General features: G+C 33.0%; 2 protein-coding genes across 2 annotated transcripts; one reads left to right on the top strand and one right to left on the bottom strand.

Moving 5' to 3' along the window:
- On the top strand, positions 1-13,247 carry LOC143223928 (nonsense-mediated mRNA decay factor SMG5-like). Its single transcript, XM_076452402.1, has 5 exons — positions 1-125; positions 4,173-4,271; positions 7,565-7,688; positions 9,906-10,065; positions 12,346-13,247. Exons 1-5 carry the CDS (start codon positions 1-3, stop codon positions 12,504-12,506), a joined length of 669 nt encoding a protein of 222 aa, XP_076308517.1. The 3' UTR covers positions 12,507-13,247.
- Positions 13,248-16,841: 3,594 nt separating this feature from the next.
- LOC143223927 (cardioacceleratory peptide receptor-like) lies at positions 16,842-17,887 on the bottom strand. Its single transcript, XM_076452401.1, has one exon. It carries the CDS (start codon positions 17,830-17,832, stop codon positions 16,864-16,866), a length of 969 nt encoding a protein of 322 aa, XP_076308516.1. The 5' UTR covers positions 17,833-17,887; the 3' UTR covers positions 16,842-16,863.
- Positions 17,888-21,523: the final 3,636 nt, after the last annotated feature.

Below are 21,523 nucleotides of genomic sequence, written 5' to 3'. Positions count from 1 at the left end.
ATGGGATATGGTTTCTTCATTTGTTCGGACGAAGCTCCTGTCGTTTTGGGACAAAACTCTGGTTTTGGTGCGTTGGTGAAAACCGATGCACCACACATCATTGTAACGCACTGTGTTCCGCACAGGTATGCGTTGGCAACAAATTTTTGCCTTCAAAACTGGCAGAAGCATTAAAAATTGTAATGGAATGTGTGAACTTTGTGCAAAATAGTGCTCTGAAACACCGCATCTTCAAAAAGCTGTGTAATAAAATGGACTCTGAATTCGAGGTACTTCTGTACCATTCTAACGTTCGGTGGTTATCCCGGGGAAAGGTGCTGAATCGTGTTTTTCCCATGCATGTGGAATTAGCCCTGTTTTTGTGAGAGCACCAACATTGCCATTCAGATTGCTTCGAAAAATCTTGAGTTCATTCTCATTTTGGCGTACATGGCCGATATCTTTAATGCTCTCAATCAACAGATGCAGAGCGGTGGAGTCAACATTATCGAAGCGGAAGAAAACCTGAAGGCTTTTCAAAAAAAGCTACCGTTTTGGAAACGACAAACGTTTTTGCTTGATTTTCTACATACAAAATTCACTTATTTGCTTCTTAGAGATGTGTGACTATAGACATTTTTAGTTCAGTTTTGATTACAATTTATTGTAATTAAGTTTTACCTCATAACCACTCTCATGTCTTTAAAATATTTAAATAAACATATAAACCTGAACAATAAGACAATGACGCTTAACTCATTGAATGGACTTGTATGACAGCCATATTTGAGGTGCATCGCCATCATATATACAAATTAGGTCAAATTTTTTGCATAATTTGAATCTTTAGGTTATAGTAAACTGTTGTTTCCATGTGTGTTTTTGGCTGTTTAAAATAGTTTAAAGGTATACTTGAACTAATTAGACATATATATATAAATCTGAATATTCTAAAAAAAGTATATAAAAGAGATATAGATTATCAACAATTACAGTTACAAAAGATAAAGCTGTACAAATAAATTAGTTGAAATTAATGTAGTCTCCTAGAATGTAAAATGAAGTAATATTTAACAAATCCTGAATTGTTTAAGATTACTATACTTGGAAGTGATTCATCGTTGTAACTTTTCCACCCATGGAAGTATTAATATCACTTACATAATTCTAGCAAATCAAGTGAAAAAACTGCTGCTATTGTGAGATTCATGAAGAGTCAAAGGTCCAATAGTGTTATTGGTTTCATGTTCTATGTACTTTAAAATCAGCATCTTTGTAAGCTGTTTATTTGATTAATAACTTGTAAACTTTCTGGCCAATCCTTGGACACCTTGCTTTTTCACTACTTTTAAGAGATTCTATTTACAACCTGAAGCTCACACAGAAAAGATTTTGATCATAAATCTTTGGCTTGGTCATGTCTGTCATTGAGTATAATAGAGATTGTGTAAAGGACACCAATTATTCCTTGAAGAACAGATTCAGATAATACTTGCAGTAAAAAAAACAACAAAAAAACATACGTGATTATTAATGGAGCTGGTAAGACCAAGTTTGTAGAACTTCCGCTTCAAGCTAAATAGTTCATGAATGGCCAGTTGCGTAGCATGTGAAACTTTCATTAACTATGGTTAAAAGGGTTATTAACACATTGCTAGATGGCAGAATCAGTAAAACTGTCAAGATTAAAACTAACTTCTTACCTGCATCAGTGACATCAATGTCAGCAGTTCTACTGGGCAGTCTGGTCCAGAATACTATGACATACAACCACTTTGTTTCCTAAACTTCCAGCATGGGGGATTCACTGAAAAAGCTGGCTATAGTGAAATGTGCTATATATTTATCATAATAAATGATAAATGATATAGAGTATTGCATTAAGTCAGTTGTCTCTCTTGATAAAATTTGAAACAATTACAATCTTAACAGATTCTAGAATACAAAAAAAAAAAAAAAATTATAAACAACTTCATTTTTGATACCTTGAAAATGATATATCAGTAAAAACTGATACTGTATACTGTAATGTATACTGTAAAAACTTGTAAAATGATTAAGTGCAGTTGAAGACTTAGACTTTATCGGTAAATAACTCCACATTTTTTGGGGAAATAGGTTCTAATATAATGTTAGAAAAAGCTCCAACTTCTTAGAAGCATACATACTATATCATTGTAGTTTTCTCCTTTCTATCTCTTCTTTAGTGATATCCCTGTGGACTACATTATTGTTTTAATTTCTGAGTGAAGTATGAGTCATTATGTAAAAATAGTAGTTCACTTGTATAAAGTTTTCCAGGGAAGATTGTTTCTCTACAACTGTTGCACAAGCCACACTATAGACATAAGTGTTGCCAACTTAACTGTGTCAGACAAGCTGTAATTGAAACTAAGAAATAGTTTGCTCATTGTAAAATTGGCAAGTTGCACGAACCCAGCACTGTGTATGGAATATTAAATATTTATTACCTTTTACATCTGTGATTAAACTTGTGTATCTGTTCCTTGCTACATCAAAATATCCTAGTCAGTTATAAAGTATTTATTATGTCTGTGCAGTTTTTGAAAGTTTCACACTATATTTCATTGAACACACTTTCTGAATATTAAATTTTGTATCATTCTTACACACGCAATTTGTCAACACCTTGAGAAGCTGCTATATATTCTTATATAACATTAAAGATTGGACAACAGAAGGCCATTCAACCCATCAAGGTCATTTAACATCAAGGTCACATTATTCAAACATCTTTAGCATTATAAGTTATTGGTGATGAGTAAAGGACATTATACTTAATTCAATTAGAAAGGTTATTAATAATTATTAGTAATTTTGTGAAAAAAACATTGGTAATATATATATAAACAGCAAGATTAATTTTTTTTACACAGTAAAGTGTGTTTTGATAGGTAAAAAGAGCTACTGAAATTGGTACTCTTTAGTTTGTTTAGAGATCAATGCTGTATGAAAAAGCTTTTGATTCGAATACGGAGTTTGAAATAATTTTGATATGTTTACAAAAGTTTGTGAAACTATAAAGTCAAATAGGAAAATTGATAAAAAATAAGTTGTGGGTAGAAACTTTAAGTAATTTTATAAATTTTAATGTATCATAAAATAACCGTATAGTTTGATTCATAAATAGCAAATTATTACAGAATATTTAGACAGGTGTTTTACATGAATTCATCAGAAATCATAGTGATTGTGTGAATTTGGAACTGTGGATATTTCAGTGACCTTGTGCTATGTCTTATAGCAAGGAGCATGTTTGATATCACTGCACAACAAAGTTTTTGCTTCTTGAACACTGTTGGATGTTTCTTATAGATTTTTGGCTGCTGATCATGAAAATCACATCCAAATTTGTCCATCACATACTGTTTCATCAAAATCTTCAGTTTTGCTACAATGGAAAAATTATATCAGGGCAACTGGAATCCATCAATGCTTGCTGACTACTGTTGGACACTGCATCGTGATGCTCCGGACATTGAATACAAACGAAAATCAGGAGCAAAACACTTTTAATTATGTTGAATTTAATAGCATATTAGAAACATAAATGCAATTAAATACGTTATTGCCAGTAAACAGTTAACTATTTCTCATAGTTCCTACGTGATGAAGCAAAACCAAAACTATATATGTGCATACCCACCAGGTACCTGTCACAATCATCAAAATCTTTTCAGGAAGCAAAACTTTTCAAAAGAAATTGTTATACAATGTATTCATTTAATTTTTCTAAGACATTGTAGATATGCACACTGTATCTTAATATTAATCAAATAGAAATAAATAGCTAGAATTCAGAATTTTCATGCTTTCTTTTATTTTGGTCATAAGTAAAAAATATTGGGCACATTCCTATTTGGGGTTTGAGATTATACTCATGGTAATATCTGTGATTGTGTATAGTGTCAATTTCAATTTACACTTCCGATAAAGCCCTCTAAGTATCTTTTTAAATATAATCTGGCATCTTTTATGTATTGAGAAACCAACCAATTAATCACTAATATATTCAACACTAATAATGTCTCTAGTAGTGACCCTTGGAATAAATCTTAAATGTTTATTGATAGTTCTGTAACAGGATTTTATTAATATATTAAAAATTCTAACTTTTTTAATGTAGACTTTTCAATATTTTCTGTTTCAACTTGTTTCGTATATGTGTAAAGGGGTGCACTGGATACAGTTCGCAGACTTGAAGAGAGAAATCGAGCAGTGTCATCTCTACAAGAGCTTCTGAGTCCTGAGGTGACTGCATTAAGGACTAGGTTTGTGCAGTATTTTTGTTGTGTATTGTAATAAAATGTATGAAGTAAGTAAAAAGAGAATAAATGCTTATTTGTAATTTTCCTAAAAAAAGTGTTGTTTTTGGGGTTTAATAGATAAGAATTTTTTTTTTTTTTGCATAAGAAGGAAAAAGATTTTGTTATAAAAGTAATTTTTTGTACACTTGGTTAAGCCATATAGTCAGGCCTGCTCATTAATTCACAGGTAGCATATGCAAATAGATAGAGCTAGCTAATTAATTCCATTAATATAATTGATTACTGTTGTGTAGATTAATCGATTGGTCATAAAAATAATCAGCTGATTACCACTGTTTTCATTAATTCCAATTATCCAGTGATAAAAATTACAATGAATATCGCAAAACATAAACCAGTTGAAATTGGTTTTTCCAATTATTTCAACTGTCCTATACTTAAAATATTGTGAATTTTTGCAATTTATTAATTTAGTTTTGTTGAAAATAATCAAGTAATTGAAATTATGGTTTTAAATTTTTAAAGTTTTTGATAATTCCAACTACCCATATAATTGAAATAATACTAATGTTTATTTTCAAGAACTATTTTACACAAATTAACTACATGTACTTATCCATTGCAAGTATCAAAACCCAGTTTTAAGTACAAGTTTTATTTTTAGTTATCTCATAAGAATATTCATCAGTTGAATGTAAGCAACAACTCTTTTGAAACAGGTTCAGTCCCTGAAACTGACCTTGTAACCATTTTGTGGTTTTTTTATAGTTTTCACACGAACTTTTAAATTAGTTGGTAGATCTTTACAAAACATGACAGATTATCAGTAATCATTATTAGGCTTTTATTTTTTAGTTCTTTTTTGGATAATAATAGTTGTTGTTTTTTATTAATTATCTCATGGGAATTGTTGTTAGTTTAATGTAAGCAATTACCTCTTTTAGCATGGACTCTGTTCCTGGAACCAACCTTGTAACCATTTTATGCTTGTAATAGTATTCATGCTGTAGTAAGTATATGTTTATGAAACTCGGTAGATTATCAATAAACATTACAAAGATTTTGTATGCAAAATATCAAAGTATTTGTTAAATTTAATAGTTTTTAAGTAATGTTTTTCTTGTTTTTTTTTCCTTTTCACATGTTAGCTACCAAACATGCAAAATGATTTTGATTTAAAGATTAAAAATGCTTTTATGTATTAAATTTTTTAATTAGAAAAAAAATTATAATTACCAAATGTTCTTTAAGCAAACGCTTCTTTTATATTATTTTATCCATAAAATCTATCTATGGGTTCAATACATTGCATTGATCTCATAACCACCATAAAAAATTAGGAAATAACTATAAATTATTATTTTTCCATTCCAGAATGACTAGAGATTATGACATGAAAATATAAATGTTATGCATACACACACATATTACCAAATCCAAGAGTGTAAAACTGACCTATAAAAAGTTTTTGTTTTAATATATTATACATGTCTTTATTACTATTTAAAATTACTATTCATAGATTTTAGTTATATTTCTTAAAACATAAAACAGTAAATAAAGAATAGTAGAAAGTAATTACAAACTTTGAACTCATCTGTTGTAGGTTGCTAAGCCTTATCAGGTTTCACATGTAGAGGATGTGAAATGAAATAATTGTTTTTAGATTTTATATACACATTTTGAAATAACAAAAATCACAAATTACTGTTACAATGCCATAGAATTCCTGAACAATTTATGAAACATAGTAATTATACTGTATTTGGGTTTAAAAAATATGAACTTTCAAGCTCACCAAAGACTCACCCTACCAACTTGGAATTTGTGATAAAAAGAACTTGTTTATTTTGTGAATAGTTTGCAAAGGCTTAAAGAACTATGTGGGAAACATTCTGAGCTTTCACTTGGTTATTCACATGTCATGGACATGTAAGCAAGAGTTTTCAGGAGTGGAAAGATGTGGGAAAGGCCCCCGGGTTTAATTCAGTTCATGTAGTGATGTTTATGTAAATAGAAAAGGTAGAAGATCCTTGTTTTATCTTCAGGTTTGTCAGTGTAGGTAATTTGAGTTCCTAATTCATAAGAAATACTCTTTGTATTTGGACATCACAAGCATCTAATTTGAAGTAATGCCACATTTATTGTACTATGTGACATACAAAAATCAATATTTGGGGTTGTTTTTTTTTTTATTTACCTTTAAGAACTTAAATGAATTGATACTAAAATATGAATTATCTACAATTTAATACCAAATTTATTGACACAGATTTATCAAATAGTACTTCAATAAACTTTTGAATGTGAGTCAACAAATGCAGTGACATGGCTTTAGACCCACATGGACAGCCCAACAATTAATTGAGAAGGAAGCTACATTATTCTCCTTGCATAGAATGTAGAATAACTTCTTCCACTCCTTACATAATTTGTAGTGACTGGAAAATGGCATTTCATTAATACACCTCCCTAGAAAGATTTTAAAGGTTTTTCAGAATTATGCATATTACATTTTGAAATATTGTGACAACTGTGTCACATTACACCAGTTTAACAGGATGAAATTAGACTTTGTACTATAAGTTAAAACTTGAGTGGTAAATATATTACCAAGCAACAAAACAACATAAAGTTAGAAACAAGTATGAATTCTTTAGTTTTCACTTTTGTTGTGTAGTACTAGTCCATAAGCTGAAAGACTGTTTTTTGGAAAAAACAATTCAAAGCTTTAGCAAACTTTTTTTGGAAAATTAATGCAATATGTATGTTGTAAATGTTATAGTATTCATGCCTTTGTTTTAATATCTTGAATTTCATGGTCATGGTTTTTGTATATAATTGTAGAAAATGTATATATGGTTTTAGTATTTGCAAAAATGGTCAGTTTATCTGCAACTTAGTTTTGGATTACACTTCTGGTTTCAATATGTAGTTAGAATACAGGTACAATTTCAGTATTTAATAAAACATTGGTTAGAGTTTTTATGACAGTTGGAAATAGACACTACTGGTTCAGTTTCTCACTGTAGTAAAACGTATACAAATAATGAGTTTTTAAATTTAAGACAATAATTACTTCTCAGTTCAATTTAAATAAAAAAACTGAAAAGTTACCAATGGCTTTAACTTTTTAATTCTTATATGTAATTCTTGGAATGAATTTTGTGCAATTATGTCACACTTGAGAAATCAAACTTGACACTAAACTAAAACATTTTAGTTTTTCATTATTTTGTTAAAATAGATTAATTGTGAAGAAACATAATGAATTGCAAATAAACATTTTTTGGTAGGTTGAAAGATTACTGCGAGAGACTAATGTTTTCAGATCAAGTGGAATATGGCCTTAAAGCTGAGGAACTTATGTGGAGAAAAGTATATTATGAAATCATACAATTGAGTAAGCAACACCAAAAGGTAAACCTATCAATGTCTTATTGTTACAGTTTTTAATAATTTAGCTATATTTGTATGAATTAATTGTCATTGGATATCATATCAACAGTTATCAAAATGTTCAAGTGAATTATTTTTAATTTTACAAAAGCTATTCAATACAATAGAATGCCCCAGTGTGGCAAAGTGGTTAAGGCACTCAACTTATAATTCAAGGGTCATGGGTTTGAATCCTTGTCACACCAAACATGCTAGCCTTTCAGCCATGGAAGCATTATAAAGTGGTGGTCAATCCCACTATTCGTGGGTATAAGAGTAGCCCAAGAGTTGGCAATGGATGGTGATGACTCGCACACGTAGCTCTCGTGTAGCCTTGTGCAAAATTCAAAACAACAGAAATTGTATTTTTTTTAATAATAATCTTCATCTTGTACCATAAAATTAGGTTCTGCATAAAATGCATTGCTCCAGTTACCATAGAAAAAGTATTAATTAAAAAAAAAACTGGTTGTAATAATTATATTGGTGTGAACATGTTGCTTTTGACATATTTTAAAGTATATTTTGTTTACCGTATTTGGTTAACCTGTTAAGTGCCACGGACGAGTTAATTTGTTCTCAAGAATATCTAACTTCAATGCTAGATGTCAGCACCATACATGCATTTGACCTACTTACAAATTGTTTCATTTTCGATCCAATGTTTTAAAAATTACTCAGTTTTGCTGAAACAAGCCCAGTATAGGAGCTGCCATAGTAGCTGAAATACTTGATAGTCAACAGGTTAATGGGCAGAGTATATAATATTTTTAATGTAATTTTTTTTATTAAATTAAGCTTTAGTGAGGCATAACTGTCAATAATACCTAAAATAAAATAATTTTTTGTAGTTTCTGTTTAGTAAGTTTTATGAAACATTTGAGTTCAATAAATAAATTTATCTACAAAGGAAACTTTTTTGTCAACAAATGTTAATGTTTTAACAGTTTTTTAACATGGGAACTTGTTAATTAGAATACTAATAAATTTACATTTCTAGCAAATGAAGAAGCCAATTTTATATATATATGTGAAATTAAATAATTACATTTAAAGAAGTTAAGTAAGTAAACAAAATAATCAGGAAGGACTGTGCTAAAAACAGTGAAGGGTGATACAGATGTGGGACATTGTGGGCTTGAGCACTTGCATCTCACTCTCCTAATTTCTAATCTTTTCATGTGAGACTAGCAAATTAGAGGTTAAGACTGATAAGACAGTGTATCCCCACCACAATGTGGATCCCACATCTTCAGTCACCTCCAAAACCGAGGATACGTTTTATAATCCCATGTTGTAGCTTGTACCCTAGGATCTTTTTTAAAATAAATTTAAGATTATTTTGTTTAATTTTAATGTGTTTTACTTTGGCTTAAAATTTATGGTTATATGTACATATATGTGTGTGTGTGTACATACACACACATTTGTTCATTTATGTATATTTACCTCAGTATCAGTTTCACTAATTGTTTCTCCTAAAAATTTCCTGTTTATTATTTATCAAGCTAAAAGAAAGCATCATCTGTTGTATGTCACACATGTTTGTTTTTTTTTTTTTGTTTGATTATGAACAATCAGAATCAAGCAAGAGCAGCCACATTGTAATTCATGTTTATAATTTCTGTATATGTGTTCTTGACATATTTGGCACTAAAGTTTAACATCCTTCATTTTAAAGTTGTATTAAAAAAAAAAAGACATCTGAGTGTCCAATGAGGTAGAAATGTTATAGTTGTGCCTTTCACAGTGTGTTTATCTTAAGTTATCACTGTTAAAAAGAGAAAAACAAAACAAACATTTCCTATTGTAAAATATTGAAGAATTTATAAATTGAGAAATGAAAAAGAAAGTTACTGGGATCAGTACTAATTAATACTTAATCAATATTAACAATGAGGCCTTAGCATGGTCAGGTGGTTAAGGCACTCGATTTGTAATCTGAGGGTCACATGTTCGAATCCCTGCCACACCAAACATACTTGCCCTTTCAGTCATTATAATGTGTCAATAAATCCCACTATTCATTGGTAAAAGAGTAACCCAAGAGTTGGAGGTAGGTGGTGATGACTAACTGCCTTTCCTCTAATCTACACTGCAAAATTAGGGAAGGCTAGCACAGATAGCCCTTGTGTAGTTTTGTGCAAAATTCAAAACAAACAAACAAACCAGTTAACAATGAAGTTCTTGTACTTCTAGAAACTTGTGACTGAAGGAAATGAAGAGCTATCCCGATATCTTTTAGCAGGGATGAGAAGTTATCAACATTTGTTACTTCGGCTGCAAACAGAATTTTATTTGGATTTAGAAGGAAATGTTGATGTCCCTTTTATATGGCAACAAAATGGGACAAAAAAAGGTAATTTTTGTAGGATGATTTACAAATTGTACACTGTATGTATTGTAAACTTTCATAATTATAACATGAAGGCACCAGCTAAATTTGTTTTCTTATAGTGTAGGAAATAAACCCACTTATTTTAAGTCTTTTTACCTTGATATAGATCAGGGTGCTAACAAGATGTGACGGTGTTTCAACATGAAGGACTGTGGGGGAAATACGTACAGAAAATTTATTAAAAATTTATCACAACTTTTAAGTGTGTAAGAATGTATACCAGAAATACTTTGAATCAGAATAGGTTATTTCAAAGTTATAGGTATCTGGTAAATGTTTAAATTAATATTGACTAATATGAAAAGTATCATGTCATTTAAGTTAAGCTAGAGTGTTAGCATGATTTTGTAGCTATAAGTCAGAAGTTTCGTTTACAGTTGTAAGATTAAAAGAGATAAGAAGACATGATCATTTAGGATGATTTTGTATTTTCATCCATAATTTGTTTTCTTCACCTGAAATTCTAGTATCTGTGGAATGAGAAATACTCTAGTGGAATATTACAACCTAACATAATTTAAAGAAGTTAGTTTACCCCTACTGCTGTAATCACTGCATTCCTTATTTGGATTGACAGTGTTTTTGTGTTCTTCGTTTTGGTATCCTGAAATCTCACATGGTTTGTTTGTTTGGTTTACTTTTAGTAGAATACTCCAAATGCTTTATTTTTGTGTGGATTTTATTTTTGTAAACTACGAGTGTTGTTAATCCAGTAAGTCTGTTGTTTTCTTTGAAATTGAATGCTGTTGTTAATATTTTTCATTGTTACACTTGAAAGATTCATAGTAGCTATTGATATGTTATTTATTTAATAATATAAAAATTATCATAAATAAAACCATTTCAGAGCAAAATCCAACAATTAAACTTTTATAAAAGTGTATTTTTTACATTATTTGATATCTATATTATAGAGCAATAATTAGTAGGAAACATTTCTTTATTGGTCAACATTTCCTTACAGTGACATGTTCCCAACTTTATGTAGTGAACAAGAACTGTTGGAAATTGACCACTATTTTTTTTAGTTGTTATATGATCTCTAAATTCAGTAAAGTTTAGACTTTGAAGGTTAATCTCGCATTCATGATTAAATTTCAAAATATGAACATCTTTTTACCCTCTATGTATCACTGAATATTACATGGAAATGTTGCCTGTTTGCTAAATAAAAGTTCAATAGTTGAAAGTCAATAGTCTGGTATGGTTTCAACCTGTTCAGATGTGTGACCTAATAAGAAAATTGTTTGATTCACTTTGGAACTATTTACTTGAAAGGTACATTTTAAACTGTATCTCTCATTTGTTTCTTTTAATTTCAGGTGTCTTAAGTATGTACATAATTTGAGGTTTTAAAGTTTAATGAACAAAGTTTTGTGATTTTATATTTCACTTTGACAAGGATCTTGCATAAGGAAAATTTTAATTTTGGTTTCCAGTGAGGTTAGTTATGTTATGGTTCTCATGGTTACTAATTTCAAGTCACAGGTTTTCATAGTGTCACTTCTATAGCTAATATTTTATTGGGTTATACTTGGAGTGATTATCAATGGTTGGTAATTATTATGTTAATATGACTCATCATCGTTAACTTGTTCATGTAATTATCTGTAACGATTTGTTTGTACGTAGTGTTACTTGTGTAATATCCTGTTTATTGACTTATAAATTCAATTTCTAATTTTAAATGTTTTTATTTTTTTTTACAAACAAAAGGCAGAAAGTTAAGTATGTTATGTGTTTTGTCCATCTGTCCAGATCAATGACTCCCAAACTCTGTCTGAGAGTCCCTTGATGTGAATAAAAACGTTTGAAGTACCCCAACCAATAACTTCTGTTATAAACATCTTACAAAAGGTTAAGAGAATGTAGACTAACTTGTGCTTACATTGTAGGTGCTTCAGTGTGAATACAATCAGTTAGCACTCTCTTGAGTCTCGTAATTAAGTGAAGTTTACTCCACCTCCCCACTCCCACTACTTTAACATGGTGGTAGAAACACACTGTCTTAACAAAAACAGTAACACCTCCTTTCAAAATCCTGCATCATTTAGTTAATTCAAAATAATTTTTTATCTTATTATTTCTTTAGAATTAAAATTAATTCAGCATCTTTGTTTCCAGACCACTTTTAGCAACCCCCCCAAAAAAAACTTTACAACACCAACTTTACAGAACACTGGTCTAGGTGTTGATTACATGTATTTCTATATGTAAGATGACTTTTTTGTTTTAAAACAGAAAAGTGGAAGAAACGTCAGAAGGATCGTGAAGTTGAAGAACCTGTGCAGGAATGGTGTCGTCAAGCTTGTCATCATTTCCTTATTTGTTTAGGGGATCTTGGTAAGACTTCAGGAATTAGGAAATTATATATTTTTCTTGTTAATGTTATCATTTTATGAACTATGTTAATTAAATTGGGTGGATGTAACCATATAATTTTCTTGCCAGGCTGATGATAAAAAGATGTTCAGTTTGCAGTACGTCACTGAACATCTTCAGAACTTTCAGTTTTGGAAGGACTATAATTAAGAAAATCAATCCAACTAGTCAGTTAAGAGTAACCACATTGATTACAATTGTTTACCTTTCTTCTAATCAGCATTTCTAAATTAGAATTGACTATGCTTCAACTTACAGATCACTCACCTATTCGTTTAACCCATGTATGGCCCGGCATGGCCAAGCGTGTTAAGGCGTGCGACTCGTAATCCGAGGGTCGCGGGTTCGCATCCCAGTCGCGCCAAACATGCTCGCCCTTTCAGCTTGGGGGTGTTATAATGTGATGGTCAATCCCACTATTCGTAGCATTGTAAATCCGTAGACTTGCCGGTGTACTAATGGAGGGTAAGCATTTCATACATTTTAAAAATGATTAAGCATTAGGGCATTTTTACCGGAATTTTGAAAATTAGATCAAAGGGCATTATTTAACAAATACAATCAACGGTAAACCTCAAAGCTTACACTTGTGTTATACAGTTGAAACGAAACACATTTATGGAACCCATTTGATTACTCGTTTTCTGGACAGAAGTTATATAAGTTCATTATCTAATTGAAGGTAACTTAGGAGATCGAAAGTTGCTTCCTTTATACGTAATTGTAAACAAAACTTAGAAACGACTATAAAAACTGCAAAACACAACATGTGAAGCCATAAGTTTGCACGCATTTCCCCGTGGACACAACAAACATTCATGTCACATTTGGTGAAGATCCACTAAGAGGAGGAGAGTATTGGTAAAAAAAAACAAAACGTAAAACCGCCCAATAAAAACTGGAAAACGTAAAAATAAAAATTTATGTGTATTTTCCCATAAATCCAGTGAACTTCCATACCAAATTTGATAAAGATGCATCCATGTGAGGTGAGATAGTGGTAAGAGAAAATGGGTGAGAAACGCTCATAAAAACCCAAAATTGATTGTTTATGTCTATCTCCTCATGGACCTAATGAGCCACTATACCAAATATGTAAAAGGCTCGTCTAGTAAATTCCCACTGAGGCCTCAGAAATGTACTTTTTTTCCAATTTTGCCATCTTTTCACTCTAACATATGAAGAAGCAAACTGAACAATTCGTTCCTATATCTCAGCAAATGTAATAAACATTTTACTGCGGACACCTGCAACATAATTGCTGGTTCTTCTGTTTGTATTTTGTTAGAAAATTTAAAGGCTTGGTTAACAAATCCTCTCTTATTATGTTTCAAATAATCCACAGTCGACACAAAATCGTGTTTTATTTTGTTTATTTGGTGTAATTTCAATCGTATTTCTTTTATCAACTAGAAGACTGCGACACTTACCTAAGTGTACATGAGTGCTCTTAACTCGTATTTAATTGGTAAATGTCAGTCTTAGAACTCTTTTTGCCCCTCAGTGGCACAGCGGGTATGTCCGCGGACTTACAACGCCATAATCCGGGTTTCAATGCCCAAGGTGGGCAGAACGCAGATAGCCCATTGTTTTGTTTGTGCTTAACTACAAACAAAATTAGAACTTTCCTATCGTCTTCCTATTTAATATCACAATACGAGATAAAATAAGAGAATTGACGATTTTTTAAAAATAAAAAAAACTTTTCATGAAGTGCCCATCAGAGTGTGTTATTTAAGTAGTGTCATCATTATAAAGACTAGTTCTGTATGTCTTCAATCCCTTCGAGACGTCAATTGTTCCACAGGACAGCTGTGAAGGCTCTCCGCTACGTTAGGCCTCTGTTCTGTCCAGATTTTTGCATCCCTTCGAGACGTCAGTTGTTCCACAGGACAGCTGTGAAGGCTCTCCGCTACGTTAGGCCTCTGTTCTGTCCAGATCTTTGCATCCCTTCGAGACGTCAGTTGTTCCAAAGGACAGCTGTGAAGGCTCTCCGCTACGTTAGGCCTCTGTTCTGTTCAGATCTTTACATCCCTTTGAGACGTCAGTTGTTCCGCAGGACACCTGTGAAGGCTCTCCGCTATGTTAGGCTTTTGTTTTGTCCAGATCTTTACTTTTTATAATGTTGTTCTACAAAGATATCCTTTGGTCTTCCTCTGCGACTCTTCTAATTCACTACTGGCCTGTTGTTTGTCTTTTCAGTCTGTTTTCTGCTTCTTAATAAATGCCCATAGTACAATTTGAGGTACATACTATTTATAAAACAGTAACTTTTTGCCAGACTTTGTTGAATGACTATTATATTTATTTCTTCTGATACAGGCCAAAGCTCAATGGTTATAAATGATTTTATTGTTAGTAGGATGCAGCTTACAATAACTGATTTGTTGTAAATAAGTTTTATTGTTAGTCAGCAACAGCTTACAATAACTGATTGGTTGTGAATCAGTTTTATTGTTAGAAGGCAGCAGCTTACAATAACTGATTTGTTGTGAAGCAACTTTATTGTTTGCAGGCAGCAGCTTACAATAACTTATTGGTTTTGAATCAGTTTTATTATTAGCAGGTAACAGTTACGTAAGTCTTGTACCTTAAAGATGAATTTTCAACAAATTTAATAATTACCTTAGAAACTGTACTTTGGTTAGGTAAAATTCCTGTGTGGTTGCCATATTTTTAAACACCTTAGTTTTTGAGTAATAAATGAAACAAAATATGCGATCCTCGAACACAAGTTCCTCTCGGTCGTTTGGCTGTTTCCGTGACGTTTTACAACTATGACGTAATAGTTGCCAAACACGCCTCGTTGCGCGCCGACCATTTTGTTCCTTTCAGTGGTGGTGTTTTATGTAAATCTATCGGTGTTTTTTTTCGGATTACATACCTTGTTATACAATTTTTGTCTTGATATTGCTACTTTATGTTTGTTTTATGATAACATGGTTTACTGCGTTGCTTATGGTTGCAGTTAAGGAATATGTCGTATAAATTATACATTTATGGTAAATATTAAATTTACTATTCAGCCTGCTACATCTAGTTTAATTTTATAAACAGAATGATGACGTATAATTGAAATTCATTTTGTTACGAGTCATAAATACCCGATACAATGATTGTGGAAGGGCCGAGTATTAGTTACCATAGTCGGCAAAGTATAAACAAGTAAAACCCAGTCTGTGATACCAATAATTTATAAACACCAGACAGGTTTCGAGATGCTTAAAATTGCACGTAAAATAATACAGACCATATTTGTTGTCATGACTTAGGCTTACCATTCTTCCACTGGCGGTATGACCGACTCGCCACCGGCCTGAGCGCTATCAGTATCACTCACAGTTCCACCACTTTCGCTCGTGGAACTGTCGTCATCACTAGAACTTGTCAAATCTGTGTCAAAAGTAACTGTTCTAGGTTCGTTCAGAGTAGGTTCGAATTTATATGGTGCTACTCGACACTGTTCAGAACACAAAGTCAAAACAGACTCCGCCACTGTTTCTCTGTATGCATTGCCCATGTTTATTTATATTCAATGCGCTGGCGTTGGCGGTTTGTTTGGCAACTATTACGTCACAGTACCTTTCCTAGCTGCAAACGTAAAAACTAAAACGTTCGGATTGCCACTCAGAAAGGGCACTTTCTGCACCAAGTTCTACGTTTCATTTATTAGCACATATTTTTATAAAAAATGTAAACCTGCAAAATTAATCAGTATGAGTAGTTCTTTTGACAGCAAAGTTTTCTTTTTTCTGTAAAATTCACCTTTAAACAAGATATGATATATTTATGAAATCAATATCCTTTAATAAAAAGTTTAATGTTTAATAAACAGTTGAATCAATAGTTTAATCAACTAATCGAAAGTTTATTGTTAACCAAACAATATCTATTTTTTTTAAATTAGTATAATGATTTGTTTGTTTGTTTTGAATTTCACACAAAGCTACGGGAGAGCTATCTACACTAGCCGTCCCTAATTTAGCAGTGTAAGACTAGAGGGAAGGCAGATAGTCATCACCACCCACCGCCAACTCTTGGGCTACTCTTTTACCAACGAATAGTGGGATTGACCGTCACATTATAACGCCCCCACGGCTGAAAGAGCTTACGGAGACTTTAGACATATCAGCTCATTGTTTATATATTAAACTACTGCTGCGCTACCTGTTGATGAATGACGTTCATTAAATATCATAATGAACTTTGAAAAATTTCTAACAAACAAACGTTATGTTTTGTACACGAATTCTATGTTTGTGGTATTGCCCTCACACCTGTATTTGTGGTATTGCCCTCACACCTGTGTTTGTGGTATTGTCCTGACACCTGTGTTTGTGGTATTACCTTGACACCTGTGTTTGTGGTATGTCCTAGCTAAACGTGACTCGTCTTCTCGTTTTCATTCACTGTCTTTGTTGAAACAGGTAGACAACAGTTACAAGTACTACGAGCTATTTTTTTAGCAAATGGAGTGTTACAATTAAACAAAAAGTATATGTACGGGTTCAAAGCACTGTTACTGGCTGAGAAAATTCCAAAAAAAGCTACAAGTTTCTGGTTCAGGAGAGAAGGATTCCCAAAAGCAATAACGATTTCTTGAACTAAATAAGGCGTGCTCGCGGTTAAAAATGTTGACACAACAGTCAAAGTCATTTTTAACGTTTTCATTTTCGCCCTTGAAATATGCGAGTTTGACGAGTTCAGGCATTCACGTTTCGTTTTCCTTTCCTTCCGTTTCGGATCTATAAAATGTTCTTTTCTGGATCGAAACCGGTTCAGACTTCCAAATCTTGTCCACATAGTGTAGATTATCTTGGAATACAAGATAATGATTATCAATATAGGAAGGATAAACACCACTAGAAGAATCAGAGCCATGTATACTTGTCTGTGAAGGACGAACAGAGAGGAAGTGTAAAACTTGGCAACACAGAATGTTTTACCATCAGACAAGGTTACAGTCTGGAATACGTAGGCATTTGGTAAGGAGGGCAACAGAGATAGAACCCATGCACTGGTAATCAAAGCTTTGGTGCGAGCATTACGAAACAACGGATAAACTATGGCCGAGTGACGATCTAATGCAATCGCTAACAGCATGTAATTCGAAGAAACCACGGTGAAAGTTTGGCAGACCTTAAATGTCCGACAGAAAAGATCACCAGCAATCCATTCTCGGTCCATGAACTCCCAGACCAGTTGAGAACACATGGTGACAAGAGTGACCAAAATATCGGCAACAGTAAGGTTGAGAAACAGCACGTGGATGGCGCTCCTATGATGCCACTTCTGTTTGATGTGCAGACACATGGCTGAGTTACCTATTAAATAGAATACGATCATGGTAACGAGAGTATAGACTCTCACCTGATGATGGTATTTCGGACCAAGAACTGCTGGTTTCTGGCCACAGTCCTTACGAGTAATGTTCAAACTACATTTGGTGCCATTTCTGTCTCAGAAACTCTTCTAATATCTTTACTTAGTTTCTGAAAAGAAGAAAAAGTGATATTAAGTTCGAATTATCTTACGTTCGATCTTCATTTTTACAGAAATTCTTATATTTGACAAAATATTCTTGTAATATAACAACATTTAAAATAATAATTTAAATATAAATAAATAAGACATTGTAACAAAAAATTTTGATCTTGATAACCGACTGCTCAAAATGAAAATGATTTTAAAACTTGAAAGAAATGTTGAAATTATTCATAGATCAAACGAGAAAAATACTATTCGTTATATGAATCAATTAAATTATAACTATTAACAAACGTTACTGAGAAGGCAGACGGTCAGGGACTGTATTCTTAGATAATTCAATTAAAGGGTTCGTATCCCGCTCGCACCAAACATGCTCGCCCTTTCAGCCGTGGGGGCGTTATAATGTTACGGTCAATCCCACTATTCGTTGGTAAAAGAGTAGCCTAAGAGTTGGCGTTGTGTGGTGATGACTAGCTGCCTTCCCTCTAGTCTGCTAAATTAGGGACGGCTAGCGCAGATAGTCCTCGTGTAGCTTTGTGCAAAATTCAAAAACAAACGATATTTATTCACTGTGTGAAGAAACCGAACATGACATGTTACGTCATTACACTATTATGATTGGTTTGTTCCTCGGGAACATAAAACGTAAGTTGTTATTCAGGTGTTGTTGTTTCTTGTTCTAGAGTATCTTGTTTTTGTTTGTTTGCTTTCAAAACAACAAAAAATGTGTCATGTTATCCTCTAAAGCTTCGTCGTTATTTCTGTCAAACCTCGCTTGTCAAGCGGAAGAAATGTCGCTTCGAAACAGACAGAAAGAAAGACCATAATTGGAACATCCATATATAGCCATTGAGCCTCGTGGTCTATGTGATACTGATAGCTCGGTTAAGTACGCTGCTAGTTCGTCCATACATAAGGATCGTTTGATCGTTAGCTCTTATGCCAATCTCCAACTTAAAAAAAAAAAAAAATTATCACCCAAAGAGAGCCCCCACTCCTCCCCAGGGGGAATTTTTATTGTTTTTCTGTTTTATATTTGGTGCAAAACTGATGAAAGATTACCTGTGTCAGTATTTTCTAACTTAGCAAATACAGATAGAGAGAAGGCAACTTATTGACGCTACTCAATGCCAACTTTTGATCTATACTTGTACCAAAGAATAGTGGGATTGACCATTACATTATCAGTGATGGAGACTCGAACCTGCAACAAACAGAGTGTGAGTCGAGCGCCCTCACCATCCGGCCATGCGAAGCCACCACCCACACTCACACAGTTGTTCAGCGGTAAGTCAGTGAACTTATAACTCTAAAATCACGTTTCGATACCCGCAGTGGAAAATCATCGTGTAATTTTGTGTGATTCACAAATCTGAAAATTTACCACCAAAAATGGTTAGCATGCTGTGATGAAAAGTTTCATTCCTAATATTCTAAACGTTTACATCAATATCAATATTTCTAAATGTTAACATCAATATCAATACTTGTAAATGTTAACACCAATATCAATACTTGTAAATGTTAACACCAATATCAATACTTGTAAGTGTTAACATCACTACCAATACTTGTAAATGTTAACATCAATATCAATACTTGTAAATGTTAACACCAATATCAATACTTGTAAATGTTAACACCAATATCAATACTTGTAAATGTTAACACCAATATCAATACTTGTAAGTGTTAACATCACTATCAATACTTGTAAATGTTAACACCAATATCAATACTTGTAAATGTTAACACCAATATCAATACTTGTAAATGTTAACATCAATATCAATACTTGTAAATGTTCACATCAATGTCCGTAAATGAATAAAAATATAAATAAATTAATAAGCTATCTAATTGGACAAATACTTTGTGTATTTAACTTATCAACATTTTATGTGATTTTGTATTATCCAGTAAGAACTAAAGAGACCAGGTTCAAATTGTTCACGAAATAAATAAGTTTCAAATTCAAGTGCGCGTCTTACTAATCGTTGTTAAGCTCAGGCGATATGATCTTCCAGTAATACGGGTATAGTGACGTTGTGGTAGACATTTGAGATATTAAGAACAGCGATAAGTAAGATTTATAAATATTAAACTATCCATATGTTGGTACTTTCATTATTATTTTAATGAATTTGATTCTAAAGAAAAAGTGTGTCTTTAATATTAATATTCTACTTAGTGTGTTCTTAATACAACTTGCAATACACTGCTGGCCAAAATCTTAAGGCCAATGAACATAAAGAAAAAATATGCATTTTGCGTTGTTAGACTCAACCACTTATTTGAGTAGAGTTTCAAAAGATGAAAATAAGAAAAGGGAAAATAAAAACCTTTTTTTAGTATTTAATAGTAAAAACGTGAACACTCTGAAATAAGCCTAAATGCTAGCTAGTCAAAAGTTTAAGACCACACTGAAATGAAGCGCTAATCGGTAAACACGTAACGAAATTTAGTCATTTGTGTTCAAGCATCAGCGTTGTCAACATCTCCCACTGATATCTCCTGTGTTACATTGGGTAAAAACATGGCAAAGGCTAAAAAGTATACAGAGTTTGAACGTGGTAGAATTGTCGAGCTGCAAAAGCAAGATCTCTCTCAACGTGCCATCGCTTGTGAGATTGAGCGTAGTAAAACTGCTGTTGCAAATTCCTTAAACGACCCTGAGAGATACGGAACGAGTATTTAAAATGGTCGGCCCAAGAAGATTTTGCGGGCGTTGAGCAGGAGGATTCGACGGGTTTTCCGGCAAAACACCAGCCGATCGTCGAACCAGTTTAAGGCCCTTACGGACGTAGAATGCAGCTCAAGAACAATAAGACGGCATCTACGAGAGAAAGGCTTCAGAAACCGTAAACGTCTTCATAGGCCACGCTTCCTTCCACGCCACGAAACAGATCGGTTAAACTTTGCTGAGAAGCACCAAACATGGGACGTAGAAAAGTGGAACAAAGTTTTGTTCTCTGACGAGAAAAAAAAAATTAACCTGGATGGTTCAGACGGCTTCCAACATTACTGGCACAATAAGGATATCCCACCGGAGACATTTTCTACACGACACAGTGGAAAAGGTTCCATCATGATCTGGGGTGCTTTCTCCTTCCATGGAATAGTGGAGCTTCAGATTACACAGGGGCGTCAAACAGCAGTTGGCTACATTGGCATGTTGGAGAGAGCATCCTTATTGACTGAAGACTCTCGCTTGTGACTGGATCTTTCAGCAGGACAACGCTGCAATCCACAATGCCCACAGGACAAAGGACTTTTTATGACGAATAACGCGATTCTTTTGGACCATCCAGCGTGTTCGCCCAAACTGAACTCCATTGACAATGTTTGGGAGTAGATGGCAAGGGAAGTCTGTAGAAATGGACGTCAACTCCAAACAGTGCATGATCTTCGTGAAGTCATCTTCACCACTTGGAATAACATTCCAGCCAGCCTTCTGCAAACTATTTTATCGATCATGCCAAAGCGAATGTTTGAAGTTATTCGCAATGACGGCCGTGCAACTCACTGTTGATATCTCTTGTTGGGC

The sequence above is a fragment of the Tachypleus tridentatus genome, chromosome 8 (genome assembly GCF_004210375.1).
Source record: "Tachypleus tridentatus isolate NWPU-2018 chromosome 8, ASM421037v1, whole genome shotgun sequence".
Taxonomy (NCBI): Eukaryota; Metazoa; Arthropoda; class Merostomata; order Xiphosura; family Limulidae; genus Tachypleus; species Tachypleus tridentatus.
This window is presented reverse-complemented; position numbering and strand designations above follow the sequence as displayed.

What these genes read in the sequence shown, in the direction of transcription:
- LOC143223928 (XM_076452402.1), top strand. Translation starts at nt 1, where the DNA reads ATGGGATATGGTTTCTTCATTTGTTCGGACGAAGCTCCTGTCGTTTTG. An exon ending in ACGCACTGTGTTCCGCACAG is followed by an intron (nt 126 to 4,172) that starts GTATGCGTTGGC and finishes ATATGTGTAAAG; the next exon opens with GGGTGCACTGGATACAGTTC. An exon ending in GTGACTGCATTAAGGACTAG is followed by an intron (nt 4,272 to 7,564) that starts GTTTGTGCAGTA and finishes ATTTTTTGGTAG; the next exon opens with GTTGAAAGATTACTGCGAGA.
- LOC143223927 (XM_076452401.1), bottom strand. Translation starts at nt 17,832, where the DNA reads ATGATCGTATTCTATTTAATAGGTAACTCAGCCATGTGTCTGCACATC.